This window comes from Acinonyx jubatus, chromosome C2 (assembly GCF_027475565.1).
Source record: "Acinonyx jubatus isolate Ajub_Pintada_27869175 chromosome C2, VMU_Ajub_asm_v1.0, whole genome shotgun sequence".
NCBI lineage: Eukaryota > Metazoa > Chordata > Mammalia > Carnivora > Felidae > Acinonyx > Acinonyx jubatus.
In genome coordinates, this window is record NC_069384.1 from 96,269,818 (window position 1) to 96,289,373 (window position 19,556).

General features: G+C 40.5%; 1 protein-coding gene across 4 annotated transcripts in view; it reads left to right on the plus strand.

The window, feature by feature from the left end:
- The first annotated feature begins 11,304 nt into the window (after positions 1-11,304).
- The window catches only part of GOLIM4 (golgi integral membrane protein 4), a 78,862-nt gene continuing 70,610 nt past the window's right edge, over positions 11,305-19,556 (plus strand). For 2 of the 4 annotated variants that reach the window (XM_027061478.2, XM_027061479.2), the window contains exon 1: positions 11,306-11,851. In XM_027061478.2, coding sequence (XP_026917279.1) covers positions 11,665-11,851 — 187 coding nt within the window. In that variant the 5' untranslated portion in view covers positions 11,306-11,664. Of the gene's footprint in view, positions 11,852-19,556 lie in introns of all 4 variants that reach the window. The other 2 variants (XM_027061480.2, XM_027061477.2) reach the window with 2 other exon arrangements.

Consider the following 19,556-nt stretch of genomic DNA (forward strand, 5'->3'; position numbering starts at 1 on the left):
ATGAACTTTGCAATTTTTTCTTAGTGTTTTTAACTACATGCATACAATCATATAAAGTTGTTAGATCTGTGTAATTCATGCAATCTATTTAATCTATGCAAATATTCTCTGTATGTGTTTGCTTTCAAATTGTTGTTTGAGATGTGACAATTTTGAGTTTTAAGTAATCTAATGTATTTATTTCTTTTCATTTCTGATTTATTCTAAGACTTCCCTACTTAGAAAGTTGCATTTCAAATTTTGAAAAAAATTTTTAATGTTTCTTTATTTTTGAGAGAGAGAGAAAGAGAGAGAGGGAGTGGAAGAGGGGCAGAGAGAGAGGGAGACACAAAATCTGAAGTGGGATCCAGGCTCTGAGCTGTCAGCACAGAGCCTGATGCGGGGTTCAAACTCATGAGCCATGAGATCATGACCAGAGCCAAAGTCAGACACCCAACGAACTGAGCAATCCAGGTGCCCTGAAAGTTGCATTACATTTAAAATCAGATACATTTTATTTACATTTCCCCCCCCAGAATTTTTTCTTCCTTTTCTTTCTCTTTAACTTGTAAATTCCCATTATTTATTTTGATCTTCAGCAGAGAACAAAAGTAGTTTCCATTGTGTGCTAAGTTTATTCACTCACTCACAAATGTATTCAGTGTTTACCAAGGTACTAAGTGCAGTGCTAGACATTGTTGGTAAAGGCAAATGTTGAGAGGGACACTGAAGTCACATCTGAAGTTGATGTAGGCTGGCTGGGCCCAAGGACCCAGAGGGGTCCCAGAACCCACAGGGGGTCCCACAGAACCAGCCAAGAGGGTCCTTGGTTTCGCACAGTATAGAAATCCAATGTGAGCGGAGAGGAAGTGAGAGCAGAGTTTATTAAAGATACAGAGAATGTGTAGATACTGATAGAGCATCTGGGAGCTTCAGAAAGGAAAGAAGAGCGAGTCTTGTTTTTGCTTGGGATTTGGGGGTTTTATTGAGGATGTGGTCCAGTGCACAGTGTCTTCCTAAGCATCCAGGAACAAAGACCAGTGTTAGGTGCTCCCTATAAGTCACCTATGCCCTGGAACCAAGAATCTTAATGACTTAGTGGTCTTGGAAAACATTCTTGGCAACCCCACCTAATCACTCCTTAGATGTTATCTATTATGTTGGAAGACTCTTAAAAAAATCATTAAATCCTTGACCTTTACATAGAGGACAGACACTGTTTTATAAGGCACATGTAAGGTAGAAGTGTAGGTCCTTGCAAGAATAGAAGCAGGATAAGGAGCAAAAAAAAAAAAAGTAGTTTTCCATGGGGTCTCTTTAGTTTCCCTGTCTCAAAGTCACTCGGTAAGACAGTTCACTTAATTCATTACTGAGAGGGAGGACATGTGTGAAGTGGCCACCCAGGGCTGGGTATTTTGCCCTCCTTTTTCATTCCATATAGAAAAACAGATCTTATGATCAGAGATATGTTCAACAATGTTAAAACCAACAAATGGGTGGAAAGCGTCATTATCCTGAAGAGAATTGATTTTCATCAGTTATTGAAAATATCCACTTTTTTCCCCTCTTCATCTAATGACTTAAAAAGTAGCAATATAAAACATATTATTTTTTTCTGTAAGTATTTTAACATGATTGCAATAATATTATCTATACAATTTGACATTCTCTCTTTTGCATTTAATTGATATGAAACGTTTGGATATGCCATAAACTACTTAGTAAACATATCTACCAGTTATACATAAAAGGTTTTAAATGGGCCAATTACTCTTTTCAAAGCAGAGTTCAGTTTTCTTCTTAAATAAATAGATATTATTTTATACATTCTCTATTTGGGATATTATTGTACAAACATGCCCATTTTGGGGGGTGTGCACATTTAATCAAAGTGAATTAATATAAGCACATACCACCTTGGGCCTTCAAACAAATTTCTTTTTCAATTAGTCAGGCAATCTTTCCAGTTTTCCTCCTCTTAGTAACTCCTAAGACCATTCATTCCATAATTTATTGAGCCTCTAAAATGGAAAATGAACTGTAATAGGGCACTGCTTTAAGAAATAACGTTCCATACATTCCAATGTATTTAATGTAGCCCTTCAAATCTTTAACCTATCCCTCTCTACTAGCTCCTTTCCAGAAATTCCTGTGTATGCTAATCCAACAACAAAAGCCCTCACAGCAAACTTTCTTTCAATCTCACGATTTCCTCAAGCTCCATCCAATCTCTCTTCCTTTGCAGCCAAACTATCAAAAGTAAAGTTCACCCACCACTCCTTATCTTTCACCCATTTATTACCCATCCTATATAATCTTCTGCTCCACCCCGAGTCAGTTCCATCTATGGCCTTGTTGTAGGTTTTATCTCAACTTCCTCTCCATAGCTCTATCAACAACACTTAAAGTTCTCAGTAACTTTGGCTTCCATGGTACTTCTCTCATATATGTTTTCTTTTCTTTTCTTTTCTTTTCTTTTCTTTTCTTTTCTTTTCTTTTCTTTTCTTCTCTTCTCTCTTCTCTTTTTTCTTTTCTTTTCTTTTCTTTCTTTTTTCTTTTCTTTTCTTTTCTCTTCTCTCTTCTCTTTTTTCTTTTCTTTTCTTTTCTTCTCTCTTCTCTTTTTTCTTTTCTTTTCTTTTCTTTCTTTTTTCTTTTCTTTTCTTTTCTTTTCTCTTCTCTCTTCTCTTTTTTCTTTTCTTTTCTTTTCTTTTCTTCTCTTCTCTCTTCTCTTTTTTCTTTTCTTTTCTTTTCTTTTCTTTTTCATTTCATGTTTATTTATTTTTGAGAGAGACAGAGGACAAGCAGGGGAGGGGCAAAGAGAGAAGGAGACACAGAATCTGAATCAGGCTTCAGGCTCTGAGCTGTCAGCACAGAGCCTGACACGAGGCTCGAACCCCCAGACCGTGAGATCATGAGACCTGAGCCGAAGTCGAAGTGGAACGCTCAACTGACTGAGTCACCCCAGTGCCCCATCTCACATACGTTTTCTTGATTACCAATTTCTCCTTTTACCTCACTAGTCATTTCAATGTAGAGTAGAAACCCTTAATTCTACTTAACCAGCTCCCTGGATGAGGGGAGGCTTTCCCCTCTGTCAGTCAGTCTCTCCCTGCACACCTCAGGGCTGAAGACTCCTGACACTTAAACCAGTCTCTACTTGATCTGTGTCTGCCTACTGAACTGAATGCCTCATAGAGACTAACAGTTTGTTCTAGAAGCTGTTTATGCCATTGCACTTGTTATTTTAATTATGTAATGTAATCAACTATTATGTAAACTAATAAAATATAGAGTGGGGGAAAAAAAGGGGTTGTTTTTATAAAAATTAAGATGAGTGATTTGGAAAAGCTCCATAATGGCTGGTACCTTGAAGAAAACTTGCAGTCAAGTTAGGTGAAAAACAAAACCAAGAAAAAACTCCTTCCAGTCTAGGCATATTTACATGGAATGACCCTACCATGAAAGTATCTTTAAGGTCTTACACCACACAACAAAGCTGAAACTGGAATCTGAATGATTGTCTACAGCTTAAGAGACTAAGCTGAGCTCCAACCAAAAACAGACACTGTTTTTGCAAAGCAAAGCAGAATGCCTCGCATCAAGAGAGAATGAAAGCAAAGTAACATTTATATGTTTTAAGGTCTCTATGCAACACTTCACTTTTTCCCATCTTGAAGTAACTCTACTGATTAACCTATCCCATTGCCTGGTGTTACAGGCCTCCTTCTCTAGAAATTTCACGATTACATCATGAGGTCTCTTGTTCTCTTTCTCTGCTCTCTCCTTGAGTAATTTAGTTTCCAACCAGAGCTTTAATTTAGCCCTTATTTTTTAAAAATTTTAAATGTTTATTTATTTATTTTGAGAGAAAGCTTGAGTATGAGCAGGGGAGGGGCAGAGAGAGAGAGAGAGAGAGAGAGAGAGAGAGAGAGAGAGAGAATCCCAAGCATGGTCTGTGCTGTCGGCACAGAGCCCCATGCATCTCAGGAACCATGAGATCATGATCTGAGCTGAAATCAAGAGTTAGACACTTGGGACACCTGAGTGGCTCAGTTGGTTAAGTGTCTGACTCTTAATTTTAGCTCAGGTCATGATCTCACGGTGTGTAAATTTGAGCCCCTGCCTTGGGCTCTGTGCTGACAGCAAGGAGCCTGCTTGGGATTCTCTCTCCCTCTCTTTCTGCCCCTACCCTGCTGGCTCTTTCTCTCTCTCTCAAAATAAATAAATAAACATTAAAAAAAAAAAAGTCAAACGCTTAACTGACTGAGCCGTCCAGGTGCCCCTAATTTAGCCTTTAAATAAACAAGTACCATCTGGTGAACATGGGCCCTGCTTTGGGTAAACATGAGCCGCTTCTCCCTCTCTCTCTCTCTCTCTCTCTTTCTCTCTCTCTCCCTCCCTCCTTCCCTCCCTGTGATCTTCCTGGGAAAACAAACAAACAAGTACCAAATCTGCAAGCCCTTCACAGAAAGAGTCCACATTGTCCACCTTCCACTTCCCTCCCTGTACTGTGCCATGTATGCTATAACTACCTAAGGAAATTGTTGAGATATAAATAAAGCACAATGAAAACATTAGTCCATAAATAATAACCCAAGAATGAGAATCTGGCTTGAATAAGTGTGTGAGGAAATTCCTTTGTTTTAAGGTCATAATTTTCCTCTTAACTATTAAAGGAAAGAAGTTCAATTAATAATTATGATTGAAAATTATTTTATTTATTTAAAAAAATTAAATGTTTATTTATTTTTGAGACAGACAGAGCACAAGCAGGGGAGGGGCAGAGAGAGAGGGAGAGACAGAATCGGAAGCAGTCTCCAGGCTCTGAGCTGTCAGCACAGAGCCTGACTTGGGGCTCAAATTCCCGAACTGTGAGATCCTGACCTGAGCTGAAGTCGCCTGCTTAACCAGCTGAGCCACCCAGGTGCCCTGGTAAATTATCATTTTAAAGTGGGTAGCTGATGCTATTTTTTTTTTTAATCAACTGTAGTTTTCCAGAAATGTACAAACAAATTTAGGTCAACAATGACAAGTATCACTACAACATTCAATTTTATCTAAATGAAAACCACAGTTTTTCTTCTGTCTTGAATCCTGTGGGCTCATTCTCTCTGAAGCTAGGCAGGGCAGATATGACTGTCCCTTGCATTTTACAGATGAGAGAATTAAGGTCCTAACAGTTACTGACTTACTGTTGATCTCACAGGTAGTTTGTAACCTAAATGGGATGTGTATCCTGGCAGTAGGCATCTTGAGTCACCTTTTGAATGTTCCCAAGTCCCTTTACAATTGGACAGGAGAATCAGGAAATAAGTGGGGAAAAATGAAACTCTTCTATCCACAATTATGACTCATCTGCTCACCAGCCTAAGATTATGTCATTGGAGTTCAGTCCTTTGTTTAACATATTTTCTCACAAAATTCTTGAGAGGAATAAGAAGTTAATAATTCATCCTTTAACATCTTCCTATTAATCGATATACCCAATTTGCTTCCCTTTAATTAAGTGGTTACTTGAAGGACAGTGATAGGCATTTTGAGAAAGATTGTTTTAGATTATTGTCCTTTGTCTTCAAGAAGGGAAGGACAATGTATATGTATGTGGGTGGGAGTGAAGGTCATAGTCATAGACAAGGATCTCGGAAACGAAAAGGGATGACTAGGATGTTGGATGCCAGGATTTGAAGAGTTGCACCAGAGAACAGGATGAGAAGGAGCAGAGTGAGGAAAGACATAGGTAGTTTTAATTTGAGAACTTAATGCTGAGGTAACTCAACTCTTAGAATTTTTTTTTTGAAAGTTTGTTCTACTTTATTTGTAAGTAAAACCATTGATAGTCCCTTTGTTTTGACTCAAAGTATTCCCAAAACTAGAGCATAAAAAATATTTATGGACTAGATTATGATTTCCTTTAGGAACGGTTCCAAAATTGTCAAATTTCTGACCCAGGACTTAGCATCGGATACATCATAAATATGATCAGCCACTTCCCATGATAATTAAAAAATACATACCTATCATATAACATTAAATTTTAAATACTGATTCTGTAAGATGGTCACGGATAAACCAAGTATGTCTTTAATATAAAGGAATCCAATAAACTATCCATTTTGGGGGAACATTAAAAATGTCATGTTTCATTGGCCACTGACCTTCCCACGGTCTGTTTGTCTGAAGTCTCTGGGTTACTAAAGACAGACAGCTAGTGAAAAGCTTCTTGAAGAAGCCAATGAAGATTTGGGAAATTTGCTTCACTTGATTCTCACGTATGGTCCTTTTCCGTTTCTTCTAACATTCTATGAAATGAAACTTTTTTTAAAAGTAATATGCTAGCTATAATACACGTTAAGCAACACATACAAAATAATTTCTTGTGCCACCTTAAAATTTGGAAGAGTTTATGGTATGCTAGATTGCCCTGTTTTAGAGGGATGTTAAAGGCATTTGAAATGATTTTTCTTGTTTCTTTAGTCTAGCTACACACCTTGTGGCAAGGAGGGCCTCCTAAAGAACTTTCTCCATTATCAAAGTAGTCCATGTTCGAAAGGCATTTATTATTGGTGCTACAAGTAAGGTTTCTCGTATTGAAAATCATTTTATGGACAAGGGCTGACTTCCCCCTTCACTCTCCTCTAACTCCTTAAATAGTTCAAAGCTACTAAGGTGGCAGCTTAGAGACAGAGCAAAGCAAGGCGCCAAGACCATTGATTAGGGTTCAATTGTTTTATCATGCTTTTAGCTACAGGCTTACTTCATACTCTCTTAATCTGCTAACAATTACCAACAGGTCATTAGCAAAATTTTATGGAAAGGAGTTTCAAAACATCTCTAACAGAATCCTCAAAACAAAACAAAACAAAACAAAACAAAACAAAACAAAACAAAACAGAATAGCTTGAATGTGGCTTCCTTTACCCCTTAAAAAGAAAGTATAGGAAAGACTGTGTCTTAATTAGGTGCTAGCAAAAGGTGAAGTGGCAAAAAGGAAGAGTGCAGTTTCCTATAGATGATAAAGGATAGTTGATTTCAGAAATATTTACATGAAAAGGTTACAGCTGTGATTTATTAACACTGAAACGCCATTTAAATTTTTAGTTTTTTATGGATATAATTGACATATAACACATTAGTTTCAGGTGTATGAAATAGTGATTCAATATAAATATTTATTGCAAAATGATCACCAGAATAATTCTGGTTAATATCCATCACCACACATAGTCACAAAATTGTTTAAAAATTTATTTAACATTCATCACCTTTTCTTAGGCATTGATGCCTCTTGCCAATTAAAAAAAAAAAGACTATTGAATTCAATTTGTAGTAAAGAGATTTAATCAAAAAATTTCACAGACAATGGAGGCTATTTACTCTGGGACTGATCATATAAATTTACAAATTATACACTGGCTGTATCCCTCAACTGTATTTTTCTTGCCTTCCTCTATTTTGAAAATAAACAAATTTTATTAATTTAGTAACACTGGAAAGAATGCTAAGGCTCCCAGATGTTACCTTAGCCTTTCTCAAATGCAAGACTTTGAATCTCTTAAGTTAATTACTTCCTGCCTTAGGAATAAAATATTAAGTTGACGAAATACCTCAGGATATATAATTTTTAAATTACAAATGTTAAATATATGGCATATAGAAATATCATATAATACTATTTTAAAAATGATAAATAAAAATAAAACAGAACTGACAACAGACCTCACAAGACCAGCAAAAATAGCTCATCTATTACAAGTTCTACCCAAAGGCAATGTTATGTAAATTCAATTTATAGGTCCTGGATAGCTTCCCCAATGTTGGCCTCTCAAAAGCTTTATACTGATATTTTTAAGAAACTAGCAGCATACTTCACCTTGGAAAAGTAATTTTATAAAGACACTGCCATTAGTGATTTTATGTACTTCCATATACCCTTTCTGAATTTGAAATAATGGAGAAGTTCAGGTAATAATTTTTGTTCTCTTTCAAATTTTATGACTAAAATATTGAGTTGTGTTTTATGGCCTACATTTATTATATTCTGTAGAGTCTGTCAGCAGCTTTAGGCAAAGAATACCTTTCGAGCCTGGAATCAGATGCAAAAGAATCAGAGGTTGAAAATGAGAAATCATGTATTCCAGAAGCATAAGAATTTTCCAGAGAGTCTGAAATTCAACTAAATACTGCATATTGTGTAATATATGAATAATAATTTTCCAATCCTCTGTCCAATCTTTCTTTCTTTCTTTCTTTCTTTCTTTCTTTCTTTCTTTCTTTCTTGGGATAATTTTCTCTTCAAGAATGGGCCAGGATTATTGCTATAAAATGTCATTTCCTCCAGAGCAGTTTTGGTAGGTTTTTTGGAGGAAGAGTTTATTTAGCAAACCGTACACTGACAATGTTAAGGACTTTTTAGTTATAAGGAATTTTAACAAGGTTGCAGGAATTATCCAGTCTCATTTTCTAAGAGTAAAGCTGGAAGAAATTTAAACAGTGGTAGATTAAATAACAAGTCTATATTTTACACAACAGAACAAAATTTTGAAACTTCCTTAAATCGTTTTCTTTTTAAACTAGGTTCTCATTTTATTTATTTATTTTTTTACTTTTTTTTAACGTTTATTTATTCTTGAGACAGAGACAGAGCATGAACGGGGGAGGGTCAGAGAGAGAGGGAGACACAGAATACGAAACAGGCCCCAGGCTCTGAGCTGTCAGCACAGAGCCCGACGCGGGGCTCAAACTCACGACCGCAATATCATGACCTGAGTCGAAGTTGGACGCTTAACCGACTGAGCCACCCAGGCTCCCCAAGGTTCTCATTTTAATGGACTAAATACAATTTGTTAATATCACTTGTTTAAAGAGAATAAGAACTGGGGAAACTGGGTGGCTCAGTCTGTTAAGTGTGGGACTCTTGATTTCTGGTCAGTGTCGGGTCATGATCTCATGGTTCCTGGGACTGAGCCTCTCCAGGCTCTGTGCTGACAGTGCAGAGCCTGCTTGGGATTCTCTCTCTCCTTCTGCCCCTCTCCCCATCTTGTGCTCTCTTTCTCTCTCTCAAAATTAATAAATAAACATTAAAAAAAAAAAAAAAGAATGAGAACTTGACTTCTACAAAAGAAAGTGATAAAAAGAGCAGGATTCTAACCTGGATCTAATTCTGCTGAACTCCTAACTCTCTGCATGTCCTAGGTCCTACAGCCATCTGTCAGTTTAGTTTTTAATTTTAAAATTTTATTTAAATATAAATTAGTTAACAGTGTAGTATCGGTTTCAGGAGTAGAACTCAGTGATTCATCACTTACAACACCCAGTGCTCATTCCAACCAATGTCCTTTTTAATGCCCTTCTTAATCCCCCCACCCAACACGCCTTCTCCAGGAACCCTGTTTGTTCTCTATATTTAAGAGTCTCTTAATGGCTTGCTTCCCTCTGTTTTTATCGTATTTTTCCTTCCCTTCCCCTTTGTTCATCTGTTTTGTTTCTTAAATTCCACATATGAGTGTAATCATATGATATTTCACTTTCTCTGACAGCTCTCAGTCACTTTAATAAACTTTGGTTTCTTTACCAAAATGTGAGGCTAACCCTTAATCTGGGTGTGGTAAGTGAGATAATAAATGAAAGTATTTTTGAAAAACATATTGTTTTTCAATCAATAATAACAATAATAATAACAATAAGTTATTATTGATTAGGGAAAAACACATGCCAGGCAAATTTAGTTTTCATGGTAGTAGAAGTGTCATAGGCTAACTAGGTAGTAATTGAGGCTTATTTTATGGTTTTAGCATTCTCTAGTCTCAGAGTCTACCCGAAAATGTTCAGCACCAGGGACTGTCTTTACGTTAAATTTGGCTAAGCACATCTACCTTCATTTTGAGCACTCACTGGCTACTATTGATAGTGATAACTAAAATCTGGTTAGAATATCATAAAAATCATGCAGTATAAAATAAGTTCCATGACACTACTGAGGCATTTGAGAAATAATTTACTTTCTTAGAAGTCAGGTCAAGAGCAAAAACAAAATTATCAACCTCAATTTTTTCCCTCTCAAGTACATAGAAAGAACAAAAGCAGTGTTCTCTTTGAATTAGATTTCTTTTTTGAAGAGGTTTGTGGTTAAGTTTGTTTTACTCTGTTTTACATAGGGAACCTTTGTTGGCCTTTAAAGTGTAATTTACCGATGTAACTGATGTATTTCTGCCACCGATCAAACAAATACATGTGACGAAACGTATGCATACTTATTTCAGCCTCTGAGATTTATCTTTAAGTTATTCTGTTTGGAAGCTGGGGGGAAATATGAGGTCACTTCTTTCCCCTCTGCCAAAGGCAAGCTCATTTCCCCAATCCACACGGACAGTTGAGCAGTAAGTAGCGCGTTAGCGTACGTGAGTCCCCCAGACCGTGTCTTGCCATCAGCGGGCACACACGCATTCACCCTAGCCCCCGGGTTGGGGCCAGAGTCCATCCGCAAGGCTTCTCCAGTCCGGCTACGCAGATTATGCTGACGGTGTAGCTATCCCGTGTGTCTGCCGCATCTGCCCACTGGCTAGAGAAAGAAAGAACGGGTATTCGGTCGAGCGTAAGCAGCTGCTTTCACCCACTGCCCCCCTAACATGCACTGTACTCTTCTCCCCACGTGCGTTCACACACACACACACACACACACACACCTCTCTCTCTCTCTCTCTCACCTGCACTCACACACGTGCGCACCGTACCTCGCCCAGCCGCAAGCCGGGACACGTCGCCCGCGCACCCCACCTCCCGGGCCCTGGCTCTGCGGCCTCTCCCCATCCACCCGCACTCCACGTGGGCGCACCCCGGCGCCAGGCGGCCGCTCTGCCCACGGAGCCCCTCGCCGGCCCCCGGGGTGGGAGGGAAGGCGCGGCCCCGGGGTCGGACGGACAAAGCGGGCGTCCAATCGAGCCCCGCACTGCCTCCCCGAAGGGAGGGAGCAGAGGCTCGGACGGGCCCAATGAGCGGGGAGCCCGAGTGGGACTTCCTCCCGGAATCCCGTTGGCCAGAATAGCGGGGCCGTGGGTGACACGTAAGTTGGGTGGGAGGCGGCGGCGGCCGAGGTTGGGCAGCCCGGTCAGTGACACCGGCCCGCCGTCCCCCCAGACCCAGAGGGGCCAGCCGGCCCCCGCCCATCCACCGACTCCGGCGGGCCGCGCGCGGAGGCGCCGCCTGGAGCCGCGTCCTTTTGTTGGGCGCGTACCCCCTCCTTTTGGTGGCAACAAAGTCGCGCAGCGGGAGCCGCCGCGAGGGGGCGGGGAGCGGCCGGGGCGGGACTCCGAGCGCCGCCGGGGGCAGCTGAGCCAAAAAGTGGGGAGGAGGAAAAAAGGCAGGCGGCGTCTGGGGACCGGCGCGGGCACGGTCCGCTCGGAAGTATGCGGAGGGGCCCTCGCCGGGCCCGGGCACTCGCGGAGAGCCAGCCTCGCAAAAGTTTGGCGGCCGCTGCCCAGGCGGCGTCGATGGCTGCGCGCCCCACGGCGCGCGGGGGCTGAGCGGGCGCCACTTCCCCTCGGGCCCCGCTTTTGTGTCTCGCGTCTCCTCCTCATGCTGCGTCCGGCCACCTCCTGCGGCGGCCGCTGCTGAGACGCTCGCTCCCGCAGAGGGGAGGAAGGGACGGCGGCGGCGGGGGCGGCCGCGGCGCGGGGTCCAGGCGGGACTATGGGAAACGGGATGTGCTCCCGAAAGCAAAAGCGGATTTTCCAGACGCTGCTGCTGCTGACCGTGGTGTTCGGCTTTCTCTACGGCGCGATGCTCTACTACGAGCTGCAGACGCAGCTGCGGAAAGCCGAGGCGGTGGCGCTCAAGTACCAGCAGCACCAGGAGTCCCTTTCTGCCCAGTTGCAAGGTACGGTTAACGGGACGCGCGCGGCCGGTGGCTAACTTCGCCCCGCGCCTCCCGCCCCGGCTGGAAAAGTGGCTTTGGGGAAACGTTGGCCCTGCGGATGCCACCGCTGACCATCACGGACCTCAGAGTTGAGCCCTGCAGGGCCGCCCGGGTCCTCAAAGTGTCAAGGGAGATGACATCCCCATCCTCCCGCTTCCTCCGGCGGTTACGTTTGAAATTGGTGGCTCAGAGGCTGGTCCCGCTAGGCGTTGGATGGGCCGGCGCACACTGAGCGCTTTACCCCAGTCCTTGTCTGTGGCCCAGCTGGAGTCCGGGCAGACCGACCAATAGCCCTTCCTCCGTGTCTGCCAGCCCATCCCGGAGAGGCACGGTCCTGGTTTGTGGGTATTTGCTTTGCAGTTGCCCTTGTCAGTAGTCTAAGAGATGGAGTTTGGCGGTGATTTCCCAAACCATGTTGTTTTTTCAAGGGAAATTTAGCCATGACCTAGCAGCCCAACTAAAGGCCCAGTAGAATGGAACCTGCTGGTTTCTATTAATTTAATAGGGTGACTTTAGAGATGTTGGAGGTATTGGAAAAGTCCACATTGCCGCTGTTCACCATCCCCCAGATATGTTTTGGAGGGAAAAAGTTTGTCTTCCTGCGAAACTTTTAGTTTAATACAGAGATAGGTAGGCGTGTGTGTTGGGGGTGGGGGGGTGGGAGGTGGTACTTTACAGTTAGCCTTGAGAAGTCCAAGGAGAGAAATAGAATTTTTCAGTTTATCAGATACAGTAAACACAACTTGAGCAAGACCTGCAGAAAGATTTAAAGTTTCTACCCTTCTATTTTAGAATCTCCTTTAATGTAAATTTCAGAAACATAAATGATGCATGACTGCAAAGTAAGCGCGATGTGGCCTTAGAGCATAGTCATCCTGTATATACTTTTTGAAAGCTTTTACTTGTACTTGTGTGTAGTTTTCGATACTCACGTAGTCCTCTCCCCAAGCAGAAAATAATAGTAGAAAGCTGTGAGCAGTGAAATGTTGACAGTCTTTGCTGATGATGCAAATACAGCTAATTTCGTATTACTGGGAAAATATAAGCTGGATGGATGTTTCTGTCAGTGTATGTGTATATAAATATGAAACAGATGCCTTTTCGTGGCTTCAGCTATTTTGAGTGTTTTCTAGTAAAAAAAAAAAAAAAAAACGAGAGAAAAGGACATGCAGCTGATTGCTTGGTCTTATTTTCTCTTCCCAACTTAGAAGAAAAGGAATTATTTTTAGCTTACTGAAGCTGCATAGCCACAGGCGGTGAAAATATGTGAGCTGGGTTTGGCTCAAAAGGAAAACCTGTTTTGGTGCAGACTTGGGCTAAGAAAATTTTTCTTTAAACTTGTTGGTATTTACCCATGACTTATTGTTGGTGTATGAATTCTGGATATTTATGTATTTACTTAGAAGACATCAGTGGCTTCCTGTGAAGTTCAGCGCAGTTAGACAAAGGGGGAAATTTATGATCTAATACTACAAGGGCAGGACTGGATTTTCACACATGTGACTGGAAGGGGAATGTGTGGTGGATTTTATGAGGTTGTTACCTTGGTCTCTTAGCTTAGGAGACCCATGTGAACATACACTGTCAAGTTAACCAATACCTCCTCAGCACTGCACGGTGCCTGACGCTCATGAGGGGATCAATATATATTTATTCAGTCAACAAAGGAAATTATTCTGAACAGTAGTGAGAAAGTTAATCCCATGCATTTTTGTCTGCCCTCTAGGCCTTCACTTCCCTGTCTCTGCTTTTTGAAACAAAACAAAACAAAACAAAGTAACCAAACATTTCGCCCAACCCCAAGGAGAGCATTTACCTTCGCAGCCAAAGCTGGAACTGATTGACTGAGGCCCTGATTTCTGAGTCATGGCCTGTATTTGCAGTAGTTAGTTTTGAAAATCAATCTCAATTTCTTTTCTCCTTTTATTGGCTGCCTTTTGGTAAAAGTTGTGGAGGAGAGTGGTGGTAAGTGGTGATACAAGGCCATTCAAATATACAACATTTGTTTTGCAGTAGGAGATGAAAGAATGTAGCTAGTTTGAGTAGCTTTAAAGTCTATTTCTTAATGTACCCTTTTGCCATTTCCTCTTGAATTGTGGTGCTGGAACAATTACAATATGATCATCCCTGAAGCATTATTTCCCAGGCAGGCCACATGATTGACTCCTATAGCGTTTATTTTGGATTTCACATCTGCAGGTCATTTAATGAAGGTTTTCTGACGTTAGCATCTTTTGCTTCCCCAATGACAAATGACATTTCACTCAGCAGCGCTCTGTTGTACCACCTGCATAGATTTGTTTTGAGGGCGTTAGGCTCTCCATTCTCAGAACTTGTTTAGTTAAGTGAGATCTCTTGACCTGGAGTGGATTAAGATCAGAGTTAATTATGAGTGGCCTCTTTAAAAAAAAAAAAATGACTCTTGAAATGTTTAAGTAGTTTGGCCCTATAATCTGAAGGTATACATTTGTTAAATGAGCATATTTAGGTCATCTTCAGTTTAAGAATGGGTTGTACTCCAGAGATTATTTTGAAAGTAGGTTATGTCTAACTCTAAGTACATTTTGTAGTAGACCAGTTCCTTAAATAGGAGATGGTAAGGGGCGACCTGGGGAAAGTTCCAAGACTAGGCTACCTCCTCTCCGGTAAAAACAAATGTCCAAGTCTGCAGGCCTATGTATCTATTTGCTTATCTATCTCCCACTTACACCACATATCAATTACCTTGAGCAGTGGGGCAGAGGTTACATATTGGTGGCAGAGGCAGCAGTTAACAACCTTTGACCAGCACAATGTTTACTTAACCTCTTACATTTAAAAAAAAAAAAAAAAACTGCTTTCAGGTGGGCCTTGCACCATTCTCCGTGTCCATACACAGTGGTTCTTAGCTCTGACTGCCCATTAGAATCACGTGGGCAGCTCTCAGACCAACTAAACCACAGTCTGTGGGCGTGAAACCCCTATGTCGTTCTCCCCAGGTGATTACAATATGCAGCCAGGGTTGGGAACCACAGCCCTATTATCTTTTTTTTTTTTTTTAAGTTTATTTATCTTTGAGAGAGAGAAAGCGTGAGTGCCTGTGAGGCTGAATGGGGGAGAAGCAGAGAGGGAGGGAGAGAGAGAATCCCAAGCAGGCTCTACACTTAACAGTGCAGAGCCCAGTGCAGATACACCGTGAGATCATGACTTGAGCCGAAGTGGGACGCTCAACCGACTGAGCCACCCAGGTGCCTCCACATCCCTATAATCTTAAAACTGAGCTGTATCACACATTACTTTACTTTTCTGGCCATAAAGACACCTGAGGGTTTTGTTGTTGTTGCTTTTACCCAGAGCATGTGATTCAGATACTAACCCTGCAACTTTCTGTGTGAACATGGCCCTCATTTTTCTTATGCAGTGGAGATTAGAATGACCTACTTCATCGGGATAATGTGAGGATGAAGTAATGAATCCTGTTAAGCTCCTAGGACATACTTGGCACATAGTAGGTACTGCTCATTAAAGATGATCTGTTATTACCATCATGGTCCCTGTTTGAGGTAGGATATTTCATTTCTCCTCTCCAGGTTTGTCATGGGTAAAAGTGTTCAAATTGGCAAAATCTGTTTTTATAATTAACTACCTCCTTTTATTGTACCTGACTGGACATCAAAGGAAACCGGTAAACGAACATAAATCCAAGTACTTTCCTCTGGAGAAGGGACCTTCACTGACAACTTAAACTTAGGAAATTAAAGTAGGGTTACTGATTAACTCCCTTCTGTGTCATATCAGATAAGAAGAAGGTGTAACTCCTAGTGGTAGGCAATAACCTTGTGCAATAGGATCTGGGATAGAGATAGAACTATTTAACTTTTTTAAAAATAGGGGCAAATAGCCCTTATTCCCGAAACACTGTGTTACATTATTGCAGTGATGGCAGGAAATCATCAAGAAAAGGTTTATATAATGTTTCCTGTTCTCCTGTTCCAGATGAGTATATCACAACTATTTAAAGTAAAAATGTGGTGCTTCTAAGGCTCATATTTTTATTCAACTTAGTTGTTTCTTGCATTGTGTTCTCTTAACACAGGATGGCTTGCTAGCCTGAGCGTGAACAGATCACATTGGAACTGGTAACTTCTTTGTTTTCAGCCTACCCTGAATCCGCTTAAAAAAGAATAAAAGTCTTCTTCAGCTCAGGCCCAGTCTTTATTTATTATTTCATCTCCAGTGCCTGGTGCCTGGCACTCAGAAGATAGTAGGTCTATACCTTTGTGGTGTTTCCTGTCTGCTTACGAGTGTGCTTATTATGTGGTGGGCAGTGAAGTCTGGTAGATACAGGTTGAGGAGTCACAGCACTTGGGTTTCAAGTCTTGCTATCTTTTTTTTTTTTTTTAACCAACAATTATTGAGTGGTTCCCAGAACTCAATAATTTAGACCCACAAGTGTGGGTTGTGTGTAGTTAGGCATACTCATTTTTAAGTGCTAAGTTGGGTCTCATAAACATCAACGAGATACTGTTTATTAAATGAACATTTTCATTTAAAAAAATAGAGCAGAATGAAATACTCTTTAAGGTCAGTAGTTTTTATGTGTATGTAAAATCCTGCCTTAAAATGCATTCCCTGATGGGGCGCCTAGGTGACTCAGTCGGTTAAACATCCACCTCTTGATTTTGGCTCAGGTCCTGATCTCACAGTTCATGAGTTCGAGCTCAGTGTTGGGCTCTGTGCTGACATTGAGGCGCCTGCTTGGAATTTTCTCTCTCCCTCTCTTTCAGCCCTTACCCTGCTCACTCTCAAAATAAATAAACATTAAAAAAAATGCATTCCCCGAATAAAAGATGAAAGCTTTTAGATACTTTTTGAAAATCTATTTCAATTAAGCATTCTGTTATATATGTATATGATTTGCATAAATTTGTATTGTATGAGTCTACACTTTGTGTATGCCTTAGTCATCCCTGCAAACTGGAACATGTCCATATTGGTTGACTATATAAGACAATTTCTCATTATTTGTGAGCCTTTAGTTTAAGTCCCATATAGATTGGAAGTCTTCCCTGACTTCTGTATTCTCTCCTGTCATACCAAGGACAGTTACTTCTAGGGCTGGAACACAAGACAGGTTTCAGAGACCTAAGGAATCAGTGACTTGGAGTTGGGGAATAGACGTGCAGTGGGTTTGAGAGAAACTAGAAGAAGGCAGAGAGAAGAAAGTGGAGTGCTATCAGTTTATGACTTTTCAAAGCGTTGAGGAATATTCTTGCTCACATGTTTATGTCCTAAAAAGAAAGAAAGGGGGACTAGTGAAGGGCGATTGGTTTTGGCATCAGGTGCTGTTTGAATACAACTCTGGTGTTCACAGGTAGAGACCTTGAACAAGCAAGTGACGCCTCTGGACTTCAGTTTCGTCATGTTTAATTGGGAATAACAATGTCTAACTTGCACACTTGTGTAGATTATAAATAATACATCTGAAATGACTAGCAGGGATCCTGGAGCACATTACTATTGCATTTATTAGGGGGCCGGGACTACTGTTGCCGGATTAGCATTGAGCTGCTTTTTATTTTGCTCACTGTTTACATCTAGCAGGTAATAGCGTTATTAGTTATGGCCTAAATGTGGCTTTTGTCAGAGCTATTTGCCCAACTTGGCTGAAACTTTTACTTGACTTAAGACAGTCTCACTCTGTATTTTCTACTGTACCTTTTTTTTTTTTTTGGCGGGGGGTGGGGAAGAAAAGACCTGAGTATGCTTTACATGGTAACAACTAAGAATTGTTGTTTTTCATTTTGACAAGTAAGTGTTTTTATTTTATCATTGAGGACAGAATATTTTTTGCTACTTTTGCCAGTCAGTGCTTTGTGACTTTTGTAGCTTTGGAAGTCAAAGTTATATGTAATACAACTTTACTGGAAGAGAAAAGTGGCAAACTGTATCTTCCTTTTGAGCACTGTTATTTAAAGTGAATTTATTTTGGGGTGCCTGGATAGCTCAGTCAGTTAAGTGTCATCTCACTCTTGGTTTTAGCTCAGGTTGTGATCTCACAATCTGTGAGTTTGAGCCCTGCATCGAGCTCTGTGCTGACAGCGTGGAGCCTGTCTGGGATTCTCCCTCTCTCCCTCTCTGTGCCCCTCTCCCACTTGCTTGCTCGCTCTCTCTCTCTCTCTCTCTCTCTCTCTCAATAAATAAATAAATAAACAAACTTAAAAAAAACCTTTAAAAATAAAGTGAATTTATTTTGATAGAATTTTGAAAATTTATTTGAAGAAATTAAAATTTTTAAAAATACATAACATCTGTGGAATGTCTACCTGTTCAGGTGCTGTGCTAAGCACGTTACATGCATTTTCTTATTTAACAGTGACATGAGCACTTTAATGTAAGTGAGCAATCTGAGGCTCAAGGGGTTAGTTAACTTGCTAGTGTCAAGGTCAAATCTAATGAAACTGAGCTTTGAACCCTAACGCAACTTCCCAGCCGTGTTCTTTCCACAGTACTCCATTGCCCTCAAAATTATTTTAGTGTTTCTCATGACAATATTAATGGTTTTGAGAAAGTAGGTTAGGTGGGTTGTCACATGAAGAGTCAAGATAAAATTTAGAATCAGAAATACCAGTGTGATTATTTGATGCAGCATTTCCAGAGTGTAGGACATTTGCTGCTGTTACAGAAAGGAATTTTGGTTGATTTGGAGTTGATTTTAGGTAGTATCCAGATGCTGCATTAAATAATGTTGAATCATATAATAAAGACCTCAGATTCTTTTGAATTTGCTTTCAGTGTTTTCTTGACAAGTCAAGTAGAAACTCTCAGTTTCATGCTAGAATCTCTCTCATAGATATAGTTACCCATTTGTTTTTCTCAAAGAGAGCAGACTAGGACAACCAACAGTTTGATAGCTAGAATCTAATAATTGTTTTTTCATATTATTATGTTTAAATTTTACAGTCACTGTCCATTAATGCCATGTAAATCATATTTTTCATTTACAAGGTAGTAGTGTATTTTTTTTTTTTAGTAAGTTTGTTTTAGGGGAAAATGTGAAATTTGTCAATCCAAAGTGCCTATACAGGTTTTGCATACATAAAGTAAGAAGTCATGTTTGAGTACCTGAGTGTCTGTAGTTCAGGACTTCATTAACCGATTGACTCAGATACAGACATTGAATTTTACAGTTAAGAAAATAGTCTTGAAGCCGGTGAATCATTTATCATGTATCTCAAGCTAAGCCCACGTGTCCTGTGTTCTGACTTCCAGTACAACATAGCATTCCCCTACCGTGCTCTCCTGTCACTGGAGACCAGCACACTCTTCTCAGTTCCAGCAGAAATGGGCATTGCTATTTTTAAACAATGCTATGTATTTCTGAATGGCATATTTGTGTTCTTTGTTTTTCTTGGCCAGTGGGTGTCTATCCAGAGGACATGCCAGTTATATTGGCTTTTGCTAATAAACCTCGCTAATAGCCTGGAGGGATGTGGGCATGAAATAAATTGCTCTTTAAAATAGTATGACATTTTTAAAAATAATGCCTTAACTGTTTTTCATATATAAAATGTCACAATATGATAGACTGTGAATAGAAAACTAAAAAAGGGGCTGTCATTCTGAAGGATAAGGCATTATGGAACATTTGAATGACACTGTTTCTGTTGAGAGTGAGTTTAAGAAA